The sequence below is a fragment of the Callithrix jacchus genome, chromosome 1 (genome assembly GCF_049354715.1).
Source record: "Callithrix jacchus isolate 240 chromosome 1, calJac240_pri, whole genome shotgun sequence".
Lineage (NCBI taxonomy): Eukaryota > Metazoa > Chordata > Mammalia > Primates > Cebidae > Callithrix > Callithrix jacchus.
The window spans coordinates 66,319,974-66,334,519 of record NC_133502.1 but is presented as its reverse complement, the minus strand read 5'-3'; the positions used below and the strand labels follow the sequence as shown (position 1 = coordinate 66,334,519).

At 43.6% G+C, this 14,546-nt stretch overlaps 2 protein-coding genes across 9 annotated transcripts in view; both read right to left on the bottom strand.

The window, feature by feature from the left end:
* Positions 1–14,546, bottom strand: part of RCBTB1 (RCC1 and BTB domain containing protein 1) — a 149,634-nt gene that overhangs the window by 120,588 nt on the left and 14,500 nt on the right. The window lies entirely within an intron of this gene.
* EBPL (EBP like) overlaps positions 1–14,546 on the bottom strand; it is a 29,844-nt gene that overhangs the window by 798 nt on the left and 14,500 nt on the right. The window contains exons 2-3 of the mRNA XM_035297834.3: positions 7,446–7,515; positions 1,708–1,846 (exon numbers count right to left, since the gene is read on the bottom strand). Of these exons, the coding sequence (XP_035153725.2) occupies positions 1,708–1,846; positions 7,446–7,515 (209 nt within the window). The remainder of the gene's footprint in view (positions 1–1,707; positions 1,847–7,445; positions 7,516–14,546) is intronic.

Genomic DNA, 14,546 nt, shown 5'->3' with positions numbered 1-14,546 from the left:
TGTCGGGTGGTGCTATTTTGATGAGGGCAAGTCAATCTAATTAATGAAGGCTCATTCTTAGAGGAGTAACACTGCCCTTTCTAGAAGATTATTCACAGAGTTAAAGAAGAACTCTCAGGGCTATATGTATCCTGACCATTCTTAGGAAAATTTAGTGAGGTCACACCTGACTTAGCACAGAGAGGCCTGACTGATCCTCACCAAAAGCCATTATAAAAGGGGAGAGTGAATAATTACTCCTTCCTCAAAGAATGTAGCACAGAAGAAAGGAGATAATGAGGATAAAGGGCCAAGCCCTGGGCAAGTAAGTGCTCAACAGCGCAAATATTACAAATGTTTCAGATAATAAACACATGAGCACATGTATTAAGTTTGCAACCAAGGTCACGGAATGAAAAATATGTCAAGGTACCAAGGAAAAATTGAATTTTTATTGCTAACTATCTCTCTAAAATTGGGTGGGGAAGGAAGCTTTAAAGAAGACTTCTTCATTATAAGACGGTGGAAAATTGCATGCAGCTGTGCCTACTTGACATTGCTTTAGGATCATCTCGGGGTAGCAATCTATTCACCCCAGGCCACTTTGTCCCTAAGGAATGAAAAGGAGGAGAGCTTAATAGTCTCTCAGAGCCTGAGTGATAGGATCGATAATTTTTTATCTTTTTTTTTTTTTTTTTTTTTTGAGACAGAGTCTCACTGTGTTGCCCAGGCTGGAATGCAGTGGCTTGATCTTGGCTCACTGCAACCTCCACCTCCCGGTTTCAAGCAATTCTGCCTCAGCCTCCCAAGTAGCTGGGACTACAGGCACCTGCCACCACACCTGGCTAGCTAATTTTTGTATTTTGAGTAGAGATTTGAATTTCACCATGTTGGCCAGGCTGGTCTTGACTTCTGACCTTGTGATCTGCCCACCAAGGCCTCCCAAAGTGCTAGGATTACAGGCGTGAGCCTCCGCGCCCAGCCTCTCTGCACTCTACCCACTGCATACCCTCCACAATCTGCTTCTGAGAAGATTTCTTATTTATCTTGCAAGTCTGACTCCAAATTATGCAAGATAATTTACTTCATGTATAGTGAGAAAGGAGTTTTCTTGAGTGATTTGGGGGGAAAAAGATGGATGTTATTCCCCTTTTATTCTCAGCAAATTATCCAAGAGCGTTAGCGCTGCTCTTGCCTCTACAGAGTCTAGCTGTTACTAAAATAATATTTCTATATTTGATTCTGAAAAGTCTGAAATGATCCTAATAGTGCTATCACCCTTAGCTCATATCAAATAATTTTCATTTCTATTCAGCTTTTTATTTTGGAGACAGGGTCTCACTCTGTCACCCAGGTTGGAGTGCTAGTGGTATGATCATGGCTCACTGCAGCCTTGACCTCCCAGGCTCAAGTGATCCTCCACTTCTGCCTCCTGAGTATCTGGGACTACAGGCACACGCCACCAAGCCTAATTTTTAAATTTTTGATTCCTTGTAGAGACACGGTCTCACTGTGTTGCCTAAGCTGGTCTCAAACTCCTGGGACCAAGTGATCCTCCTGCCTCAGCCTCCCAAAGTGCTGGGAATACAGGCGTGAGCCACCACTCCCAGCCTCTATTCTACCTTTTATCTAACAAATATATGTGGTCACAACCTACTCCAAAGGTCACTTTAGTGTTGGGAGACCTAATGTCCCCTCCTTCCAGCAGGATGGAAGAAGGGCACCTACCGGTAATGTTTTTCTTTGACTATGGCATAAACGAGGAACAACGCCAGAGACCCATCCAGGGCGACAGTCAGAATTTCCACAGACACAATGGTTGGATCGAAATAAAGCCATCTCGCATCAGCTTTGCCATATTCTTTCCCTAAAGACAAAATCCATGTTGTTACTCAAATGGCAACCATTTGTATGACAGTCCATGGAAATGACCTTTTTTCCTTTAAGCTGGAGATAAGATGAATAATCGCCACTCTCTCTGGGTTCTTCACGATGCCTTAGTAGAAGGCAGGAGAAACCCTGAGACCAAAATGCATTTACTACCTGATACAAGCACTAAGACAGCAGCAGGTTACATGTGTCCAATCATTCAATTTCCAACATGCCTTCACATAGGTACCCTCCTCAGCCCCACTCTCTTCAACGTAAGTAGCAGAATTTTAACAATTCAATATGGTCAGATTTTGCAAAGACAATCTCCAGTAATGATCTTCGTAAATACATTGTAATTCCTTACTTCAAAATTTCAATATAAATTCTGTAAGTATAATGGAGATGTAGGAAATTTGTTATGAAGGACATGTTTATGAAAAGCACATTTATTGGCCGGGCGTGGTGGCCCATGCTTGTAATCCCAGCACTTTGGGAGGCCAAGGTGGGCGGATCACTTGAGGTCAGGAGTTTGAGACCAGCCCAGCCAACGCGGTGAAACCCTGTCTCTACTAAAAATACAAACATTAGCTGGGCATGGTGGCACATGCCTGTAATCCCAGCTACTTGGGAGGCTGAGGCAAGAGAATCGCTTGAACCCAGGAGGCAGAGGTTGCAGTGAGCCGAGATTTCGCCAGTGCACTCCGGTGGGCAACAGAGCGAGACCCCATCACAACACAACAACAAAAACAACAACAACAACAACACATTTATTAATAACAGAAGAGAAACTGGGTGCTGAAGGGACACAGGTGGGGAGGGGAGGAGAGAGCCCGACTACAGAATGAATTGCAGTGGGCAGGGGAGTGTCTCCGCCCATAGGGACAGGGGACTCACAATGGCGCTCACACAGTCTCAGCTGTGTTGCTTGGGGAGCCCAGGTGCTATCAGAGATCCTTCCAGAGTCATTATCAGAATGGTTTCTTCTAGGGAGCACTATGACTCACTCTCAGAATGGTTTCTTCTAGGGAGCACTATGACTCACTCTCAGAATGGTTTCTTCTAGGGAGCACTATGACTCACTCTCAGAATGGTTTCTTCTAGGGAGCACTATGACTCACTCTCAGAATGGTTTCTTCTAGGGAGCACTATGATTCACTCTCAGAATGGTTTCTTCTAGGGAGCACCATGATTCAGAAAGTCTTTTTGGGCTGGAATGATGGCCAGGCACCGGGGAGGCCATTAAAAATCATTTAACTACTTTTTTAATTGGTAAAAGTAATACCTGCTCATCCTAAGATCTCAAATAATTACAGTGAAAAAATGGAAGTCCTCACCTCTTCTACCCTTTAATACTGTCTTGGATTATTCAGAAAAGGTACGATGGCTGCAGAGGAGCCCCACGACGAGCTAGTGAGCAGCACAGAGCTCTTGTCTCATCAAAGCCAGAGGAAGGATCCCTTGGGGCTAGAGACAAAGGTTTCTAACGAAAGGCTGTCCTGAGAGAAAGGACAGTAAGAGGATTATTTAATGGGATAACACACAAGGGGATGTTCTGTAAGAGGCCACTGAGAGTCATCAGCCTGTCCTTAGCCGACTACAGTCTCCTGTGCCTTTCAGTAACTGTACGAACTGGAAAACAGTGTCATAGTGAAAGGAAAGGTTTCTCCCCTAAATTTAAATACACATACAATAGGTGAAATGTACCAGTTAGTGCAACTAAACCTAGTAAAATATCACATAAGTAAAATGTCAGTTCTTTAGGAATAAAAAGATTAGTGGGTGTTAAGATATTGACAAAGCTTTTTTTTTTGAGACGGAATCTTGCCGTTGCCCAGCCTGGAGTGCAATGGCACAGTCTCAGCTCACTGCAACCTCTGCCTCCCAGATTTAAGCGATTCTCCAGCTTCAGCCTCCTGAGCAGCTGGGACTACAGGTACCTGCCACCCCACCCAGCTAATATTGATTGACTGATTGAGATGGAGTTTCACTTGATTGCCCAGGATGGAGTGCAATGGCCAGATCTTGGCTTGATGCAAGCTCTGCCTCCCAGGTTCAAGCGATTCTCCTGCCTTAGCCTCCCAAGTAGTTGGAATTACAGGCATGTGCCACCATGCCCAACTAATTTTGTATTTTTAGTAGAGATGGGGTTTCACCATGTTGGTCAGGCTGGTCTCAAACTTCTGACCTCAGGTGATCTGCCTGCCTTAGCCTCCCAAAGTGCTGGAATTACAGGCTTGAACCACTGCACCTGGCATACTTTTTGTATTTTTAGTAGAGATGAGGTTTCGCCATGTTGGCTAGGCTGGTCTTGAACTCCTGATCTCAAGTGATCCATCCACCTCAGCCTCCCAAAATGCTGGGATTACAGGTGTGAGCCACCGTGCCCAGCCTTCAACAAGTTTTTTTTTTAAGCATTTGGAAGGCACTCTGCCAGGCTCTGAGAATGCAGCCACAAGTAGGACCACGTCGACCCTTAGTGGCCTGCATTCTAGTGAGGCTGAAAACTAGACAGTAAGTGGTGGTTAGAGAATGTGAAGACAGGGAAGAAGTGACACTGAAGCCAGACTAGGAACTTCAGGGAAGACTTCCCAGAGGAGGTGTTTTGATCACTGCCTCTCTGCCCTGTTGGTGAGGGATGGATTCCCGCCTGAGGGTTATGGTGATGGCTGAACCTACAACACCCAACACTGGGCAAATGAGATGGATGGAGGACATCTTGCCATGCAGGGCCACATGGGACCTGGGAACAGTGATGGAGCACCGGCCATGGAGGCAAGCTTTGCAGTAACAAGAGGAGGGGGTGGGTTGAGCCCTGGTTCCCGAGAGAATGTGATTGGCTTGTTTGGCTAATTCCACAGGCCGACTGCAGGAACTGAGGCCTGCCACTGAGAGACAGGCAGGCACTATGCCTGCTCCCCTTGATCGGGAGGGCTGTCTGGTTAGGGAACCTTATATGTGGAAGCAGAGTGGGGAGAGAGACTTGCAGCTTGGCCATTTGAGGCCCCCTGGATCTTACCAGATATCAAACCAGACACAATACTGAATCCTGGCTGGGCAGGGTGTCTCATGCCTGTAATCCCAGCATTTTGAGAGGCTGAGGCAGGTGGATCACTTGAGGTCAGGAGTTGGAGACTACTTGAGGTCAGGAGTTCGAGACTAGCTTGGCCAACATGGTGAAACCCTGTCTCTATTAAAATACAAAAATTAGCTGGGTACAGTAGTGCACACCTGTAGTTCCAGCTACTTGGGAGGCTGAGGCAGGAGAATCGATTGAACCCAGGAGGCAGAAGTTGTAGTGAGCCAAGATCATGCCACTGCACTCCAGCCTGGCAGACAGAGCAAGACTCTGTTCTAAAAAAAAAAAAAATCTAGACATAATACTGAATCCTAATTTCAGGCCTTATACCACAAAAGGAACTTCAAAGCTGGGTGGAAAATAAGGCTTTTTCAGGGAGAAGCATGTGCAGAAGTCTGCAGCTAAGAGAACGTAGTGTGTCTGAATCTCCAGACAGTTCAGCACTGCTGACAGTGTGGGAAGGTTAATGCCCGAGAGGAAGGTAGAGGACAGTTAGTTAAGGGGCCCTGGAATCCACCCGTCCCAGCGCGTCAAGCCTCTGGTATCTCCTCTACTGCTAAACTTTTACCATTTGTTTGCTTATTAAACACTGAAACAATAATAGGGCAAACAGGAGCATTAAAAAGTCTGATCATTTCCATGATTCTGTGACTGATAACTGGGCTTCGGTGAGGTTTACAGAGAAAAGATGCAAACTAAGGGTCAGGCTAGATTTCCACTGCTGTGTCCTCAACTAGGACGTAGAGATTAGGAGATGCTGAGTCTTCATGAAGTTTATGGCCGGCCCCACATCCTGGTGAAGCCAAGGACAGAACACGGGTCATCCTCAGGAGGTCCTGTCCTAGACCCGCAGAATCAGAATCTGAATTGAGTAAGATTCCCAGGTGACTCTGTGAACTTTGGAGTCTGGGACGCACTACTTGCTTTACATTATCTACTAGATTTTTACTTTCATGAAAATAAAGGACACCTTCATTAAATGAGTTTTTACTGCATTTTGATTTTAGAGATTGGGTCTCACTGTATTGCCCTGGCTAAACTCAAACTCCTGAGTTCAAACAATCCTGCCTCAGCCTCCAAGGAGGTGGGACTCCAGGCTCAGGCTGCTGCATCCAGCTAGTTTTCACTTCTTTAAGGTACATAATGTAAATGTGAAGAGGATGGAGAAAGACTGTGTTAGACATTCGCATTTCATGGGACTGAGCCAAATCTGGGCTGTTTGCTTTCTCTCATGCCAGGCAGGGCAACCAAGGGAGGAGGTGTCAGCACAGTATCTGGCAAAGGGGAGAAGAGGACACTCAGCAGGGAGGAGCCATGAATCAGGCTGGTGTCCTTCAGCCTCTGGGCTTCACTAGCAATCCCAGAGCAGAGTTTAATGCAGCCGCTCAAAAGTGCATAGCTGCATTCAGCTGAGCCCCTGGATCTGAAGTAGCTCAGCTCTGGTCAACGGGGCTTGGACTCCTTGGCTAGGACTTGAGGTATCAAAGATGACACCGTTTCCTTTGGGAAGTACTTAATGAGCCTACTCAATTCTCTAGACGTTTCCTAATGCTAGTGGTAAACGAGAGTCCCCACACAGATCCCAGATGGAGATGATTTAAGAGTTACAGAAGAAATGAGATAAATGATGCAAAGTTTCAGAAGCAAAATCCAAAAGCAGTTATCCTGAGCAAGGCAGTTTTATAAAGTGGCAAAGGCACTTGTTGATATTGACACGGTACATGGTAGGACATCGATGCTAATCGATTGAATATCGGTTGACTGACAATGAGCATGAAGCCTTCTGGAAATGATCTACAAGACCGCAAATATATATGTACAACAAAAAGAAATGATATTAGAAGTATGGAAAAGGCACCCAGTTTAAATGCCACAAACTCTTCCATTTGCACTCACTACAAACATTTTTTTATGTATTTTTTTTAAACAAAACTGGACAGAGAATGATATGTATTGTTTCTTAGAGATGGAATCTTGCTCTGTTGCCTGGGCTGCAGTGCAGTGGTGCAACTGTGGCTCAATGCAGCCTTGAACTCCCGGGCTCAAAAGGTTCCCCCGCCTCAGCCTCCTGAGTAACTGGGACTACAGGTGTGCACCACCACAATGGGCTCATTTAAAAAAAATTTTTAGAGATACGGTCTTGCTATGTTGCCCAGACTCAAGTATTTTTTAACATACAGCTTACTGAGATGTAATTCACATGCCACACAATCCACCTATTTAAATAATTGGTTTTAGTACAGTCACAGGTTTGAATCATTATAATCTAATTTTAGAACATTTCATTACCCCCAAAAAGAAATCCATGCCCATTAACAGTCACTCCTCCTTTTCCCCCAAAACCCTCATCCCTACGCTCATTCCCAGGCAACCAGTAAGCTACAATGTCTCTACAGATTCATGATTCTGGACATTTCATATAAATGACATCATACAATATGTTATAGAGGCATTTGACAGTCACACTTGCAATAAACCTCCTCCAACATTTCAAATGCAAATGTTTTTAATTACTTACATAAAGAAGCTATCAAGCCATCGGAATTTGCAATGTTTCCTACTAAAGACAAGTAGACAAAAGGGCCTTCCTAGAGAGAAGAAACGAAAACATGCTCTAATATAGCATCACCACCACAGGATGGCACCGCAGACACACAGCATTGCCTGGCTGCATCCCCCACCCCTCTCCAGGGCTCACATACTGGCCAGAGCCTGCAAACATCCACCAGAGCCTGCAAACATCCAAACGACCTTGTGGGATGTGATCCTAGGGCCTGGTTACACGGACCTTGGAAATGGGTATGTCTCACTCTAATATACAATAAATGTTGCTTTTCAGTGATAGCATGTTCTTCCTTGGAAAAAGTGAAATTTTTGCATATGAAAAGAGTTTATTGCATTAGAGTAAGCTCTAGATTATTCCATGGATCTTAAATCTTTGAGAAGAACCTCACAAAAGTTCACTTTTTTAATCTCAAAAAAATCTAAGATCTTAAAGAGAAAGGCAATCAAAAGTTTATACCGGCACTGAGCAATCCTCCCCTCCTCTTCTGTATAAGGGCAAGTTTAGGAAGAATTAGAACAGTTAGTTACAGGCTACATTTAACATTCAGGTAATAAAATATCTGCAATTACATTTAGTATTTTCTCATCACTGAAATGCTTCTTTGCCTAAGATTTCTAAAACTAAATAGCGAGAAGCCACCAGGATATCTCATTGTCATGTTGCTCCTTTGAAAAAATTTTGCTTCTGATCAATGACACTTTCTGTTCTCATTCCTTTTAAACAAAGCAATCATTTATATGACATTAAAACTCGGTCCTGCCTCGCCTTCAATGACATCTCTCTAGAGTTCCCGTGGTGATCTTGTAATATACTTAGACTATTTCCTTCGACTGCTAGCCCGAAAAGCTATTGTTTCATTGGTACTACTTCCCCTCCGGTTTCCAGTCCTTCAAGTTTCTGTCATATTATTCTATTACTTACCCAAATTTGTAACTTACGTAAAAAACTGAAAACCTCAGTTTACTCACTCATCAATGTTGTGTAGTCTCCGGGCTTCTTAACCACGTAAGAACATGACAGCCTCTACCAGGCTCCCCAGACCCTGTTTCCAACTCTCGGTTTCTGTCCAGTTTGGTTGTGCATTGTTGAGACTGATTACATGTCCTTTCTTGTTCTGTAAACATATTTGTTTTCCCTGTATTATCTGTAACTGGATTCTAAAAGCTGAAAAGCCAGTTAACAGCATTTACAATGTTGTGATTATGGAAAGAGCATTCCCTGTCATGGACCACAATTTCTTTCCTTAGGGATCCTGTATCATTTAAGGATAATGGTGCAAATGAAATATATATATTTATGTATTACACGTATTTTTTTGAGACAGAGTCTCTGAGGCCCAGGCTGAAGTGCAGTGGCACGATCTTGGCTCACTGCAACCTCCATCTCCTGGGTTCAAGTCATTCTCCTGCCTCAGCCTCTTAAGTAGCTGGGATTACAGGCACCCGCAGCCATGCCTGGCTAATTTTTGTGTTTTCAGTAGAGATGGAGTTTCCCATGTTGGCCAGGCTGGTCTAAAACTTCTGACCTCAGGTAATCTGCCTGCCTCAGTCTCTCAAAGTGCTGGGATTACAGGTGTGAGCCACCTCGCCCAGCTTGAAATATCCTTTCTTCATTAATTTCTTACAATCATGCTACATTTTAGTTGCTTCATATTTGGGCCATGACTTCATGTTGATCCTATAGTATATAATTTTTTTTTTTTTCTGATTGAGAAGAGACCTGACTGTGTCCCCAGCTCATGAAGTCTTCCAGCTTTCTACTGATTTTAATCTCTGCTGAACAGATGCTTTGAGGTTGGTTTATCTTGTTGTGACACTCTTTGCAAGTTACGTAATTGGTAAATGTGGTTTATCTGAGTATATGTAAAAGTCATACTCTATTTTTTTTTTTTTTTGAGACAGAGTCTTGCTCTGTTGCCCAGGCTGGAGTGCAATTGTGCAGTCTTGGACTTGGCTCACTGCAACCTCAACCTCCTGGGTTCAAGTGATTCCTGTGCCTCGACCTCTCAAGTAACTGGGACTACAGGCCTGTGCCACCACACTCAGCTAATTTTTGTGATTTTTAGTAGAGATGGGGTTTCGCCATGATAACCATGCTAGTCTCAAACTCCTGGCCTCAAGTGATCCACCCGCCTCGGCCTCCCAAAGTGCTGGAATTACAAGCGTGGGTCACTGTGCCAGGCCCCCAAAATTATATCCTTTAAAGGACATTTAAAAACTCATGAGATAAACAGCTGTGTTTTTAAACAAATAAGTACTCCCCAGTCCACTTACTTTGCAATACTTTCTTTTTATCAAGCAATTTTTTATTTTTAGCAGAGCCACTGGGTGAAATTCACACCAGTGAATTGGCCTGAGAATTTTCTAGACAAAACAAACCCACTGGCCTGGCTGGGGCAATGGGGCTGGGCTGAATTTGACCCTCTCTAGGTCTCAGGCCATCTATCTGTAAGATGGACTTCCTTCTTATAGATTGTGAATCTCACCCTAAAACTAAATGCAACCTCCACTAGCAACTATTCCACCAGACCCATTAGCAAGACGTGGAGTCTGACAGTAGATCGCTGACCTTTCCCCAGAAGCAACTCTGGGTAACAGCAAGATGGGGAACTGGAAATCAGTAAAATGCAGGGACCTATGAGTCTATAACAAATCCATTTCCTTTTATATCTACCTGTTAAAGCCCTACTCCCTTTTCAAATCCTAGCCCCAACCCCCTTCTTCGATCTCCTAGTGAGGATTAATGTGTCACTCTCCTGAAACTCCCATGTGACTAAGTTTGTTTCTGTAACCAGCAGCTATCTGCTTGCTATGGAACCCCAGCTCCCATTGGATCACACATCACTGTGCTCTGGAATACTGTCATCTCTAAGAATCCCCAAGAAACATGACATTTGTGTTCAGTGTTTGCTAATCTTGAATTAAGTTCACACACATCCTTCTTTACTTATAAAGAAGGATGCCCTGAGGTGGCTTTTAGAATGCCCGATCTATTTCTTACTATATTAATGTCCTAAATGTAAAGACAATATAATACATATCAAGTGTAAGCAAGATTTTACTGACTCTTCTGCTAGGAGGTTGGTGCCCACCTACACAGAAACCTGCTCCCTTGTCTCTTCCCAAAACAACCAGTTCCCTGAGGGCCAATTCTGCCTTTTATCTCTATATTCTAAATGGCTGATACATAGTACATGCTATTAAGTGTTTCCTAAAAAAAAAAATAAGAAATAAAAGAGAGAATAGAAAACAAGAGAGTTAAAAAAAAAAATCAGAATAGAAAATGGGCAAAAGAAATGAATAGACATCTCACCAGAAAGTATGTGAAGATGGCAAATAAACACATGAAAATATGTTCAACCTCATTAGTCACCAAGGCAACACACCTTCAAACCACAGTGAGGTATCACTGCATAAACTATCAGAATGACTAAAATAAGGCCAGGCACAGTGGTTCATGCCTGTAATCCCCGCACCTTGGGAGGCTGAGGTCGGTGGATCACTTGAGATCAGAAGTTCAAGACCAGCCTGGCCAGCATGGTGAAACACTGCCTCTACTAATAATATAAAGAAATTAGCTGGATGTGGTGGTATGTGCTTGTAGTCCCAGCTACTCAAGAGGCTGAGGCAGGAGAATCGCTTGAACCCAGGATGTGGAGGTTGCAGTGAGCTATGATTGTGTCACTGCATTCCAGCCTGGGAGACAGAGGGAAACTGTGTTTCAAAGAAAAAAAAAAAAAAAAAAAAGACTAAAATAAAAAATAGTGGCAACATCAAATGCTGGTGAAAATGTGGAAAAACTGAAACACATTTCTGGAGGGATAGGAGCAGTACAGCCACTCAAAAAAACTAGAGTTTGGCAGTTTCTTCTAAAACTAAATATACAATGATTGTATGACCCAGCAATTCCACAGGTGGGTATTCTCCCAGAAAAATAAAAACTTGTTTATACAAAAACAAGTGCACAAATGTTCACAGCACCTTTATGTAATGTGCTTCAAAAAGCCAATCCCAAAGGAGTCTGCGGTTACATTTATTTTTATTTATGTATTTATTTTCTGTGACATAGTTTCGCTATGTCACCCAGATGGAGTGCAGTGGCTCAATCTCGGCTCACTGCAACCTCTGCCTGCCATACTCAGGGATTCTCGTGCCTCAGCCTCCTGAGTAGCTGGGATTACAGGTACGCACCACCACGCCCACCTAATTTTTAAATTTTTAGTGGAGACAAGGTTTCACCATGTTAGCCAGGCTGGTCTCAAACTCCTGACCTCAAATGATCCACCCGCCTCCGTCTCCCAAAGTGCTGGAATTACAGGCGTGAGCCACCGTGCCTGACCCTGTGATTACAGTTATGTAACATTTTCTCTGAAATGATAGATTTTAGAAATGGAGGACATATTAGTGGTTGCCAGGGATTAGGGGATGGAGGTGTCGGTGGGGGGGTGATGCATAGTTATAAAAATACTAGGGATACTTATAGTGCTAGAACCACTCAGTACCTGGACTGTTGTGGTTGACACATGAACCTACCCAGCTGACAAAATTGTATATAATAAACACACACACACACACACACACACACGCGCGCTAGAACTGAGAAGTCTAAAAAAGATCAGTAGACTGCATCAATGTCCATATGTTGGTTATATTATAGTTTTACAAAATGTTTGGTACCAAAATTATCAAAATAGAGATTATTGTTTTCTTTTTTTAGACAGAGTCTCACTCCCCAGGCTGGAGTGCAGTGGTGTGATCTCAGCTCACTGCAACCTCTGCCTCCCAGGTTCAAGCAATTCTCCTGCCTCAGCCTCCTAAGTAGCTGGGATTACAGGTGCCTGTCACCACGCCCAGCTAACTTTTTGTATTTTTAGTAGAGATGGGGTTTTGCCATGTTGGCCATGCTGGTCTCCAATTCCCAACCTCAGGTGATCATCCTCCTTGGCCTTCCAAAGGGCTGGGATTACAGGCATGAGCTACCACACCCAGTCAAAAATAATTTCTAAAAAACCACCAAAATCTTACCATTGTGAGAACTTGGGAAAAGTATACAAGGGACCTCCATATTATTTCTTACAACTGTATATGAATCTGCAATTATCTCAAAATAAAAAGTTAATTAAAGAAACAGACAGAGAAAGACATGGGAGAAAGAGTACCATGACTAAGTCAATAATGGGCTTTTTTGGGGGGCAACTGTCAGGACTTAAAAAAAATTAGAATAGGCCAGACCCTGGCCTCAGAAAGCTTATTGTCTAGTTGGATAATAATGACTTCCAATTTAATAAAGGTTGGAGGAAGATGAGGGAGCCATAGTTGGGACAGTGAGGAAAGATTCCAGAGGGAGGCAGGCCTATAGCTGGGCCTGGGTGAGCAGGCTGAGAGGTGGAAGGAAGATAGGGCTCGAGCCCAGAGGATGGTGTGAGGCCGGTGGGTCCAGCTTTTGCCCTGCTCAGCCCTGTGGCACAGACAGTGGTGCTCAGGGGTACTATGCACATTAACAACGTGGGCAACCATCGCCACCATCCATTTCCAGAACTTATCCTCTTCCAAAACTAATGTGCCCATTCAACACTAATTCTCCATTTCTTCCCTCTCTCAGCCCAACATCCAGCACTCTACCTTGTGCATCTATGAATCTATTTTAGATACCTCGTATAAGTAGAATAAGACCAAACAGTCACGCTTAGCCTCGCAACAGAGATATGCTCTGAGAAATGCATCGTTAGGCAGTTGTGTTATTATGCAGACATTACAGAGTGAATTCACATAAACCTAGATTGTGTAGCCTACCTCACATGCAGGCTACATGGATAGCCTTTTGCTCCTGGGTTACAAACCTGTACAGAATTATTGTACTGAATACTGCAGAAAATTACAACACAATAAGTATTTGTGCACCTAAACATGGAAAAGGTAATGCATTATGATGGCTATGACAGCTCTAGGCAATGGGAATTTTTCAGCTTCATCATAACCTTATGGAACAAGTGCAGTATATTCAGTCCATCACTGACTGAAACATCCTTATGCAGTAATGACTGTATTTGTCCTTTCATGTCTGGCTTATTTCACTTAGTAAGGCATCTTCTAGGTTCATCCATGTTGTAGCATGTGTCAGAATTTCGTTCCTTTTTAAGGCTGATTTATATTCCACTGTATGTAGGCACTGCATTTTTCTTATTCAGTTGCCAATGGACATTTAGGTTGTTTCCATTTTGGGGTTATAGTGACTCAAAAGTCTGCTCCTACGAACACTGGTTTGTTAAGTACCTGTTTGAGTGCCTGGTTTCAATCCCTTTGGGTGTATACGTAGAAGCGGAATTGCTGGATCACAAGGTAAATGTGTAGCTTTCTGAGGAGCTCCCACACTGCTTTCTACAGCGCTGACACCATTTCCACTCCCACCAACAGCGCACCAGGGCTCCAATTTCTCCACGTTCTTGGCCAACACCTGTTATTTTCCTTTGTTGCTGTTGTTAATAGCAGTCACCCTAATGTGTGTGAAGGAGTATCTCACTGTGGTTTTGATTTGCATTTCCCCAATGTTGAACCTATTTTCATGTACATACTGGCCTCTCTGGAGGAATTTCTGTTCAAATCCTTTGCCTATCTTTGAGGTCTTTTCCTTTATTATTAAAAATGTAAGTTTTAAAATGGAGATGTCACCACTTGGAATTTGAAACCAGTGGGCTAGACTGCCCCATGGGCAAGACTAACCAATAATTCTGCTAAAGTCAAAGCATTTGGTAAAGCAGAGCAGGGGCCATTCATAAGAATCTGAGAACAAGATCTGCCCACCCATCACAGGGGCAAGGGGTCTGCAGTGAATTTTGAATCCCTCCTCCCCTGCTGCCTGGGAACCCTCTCTTCAGTCTTTAAAACCCCAGTGAATCCTTCCCTCCTCGGTGCCACTTCTAGGCCTGGACAGAGTCTTATCATTCAGACCTCATGACAATGATTCGTTTCCCTCTTTCCTTTCCCCACTAGTAAAGCTCCTTACGGGAGGGCCAAGGTTGATCACATGCAGCAAACACCAAATACACACACAGTG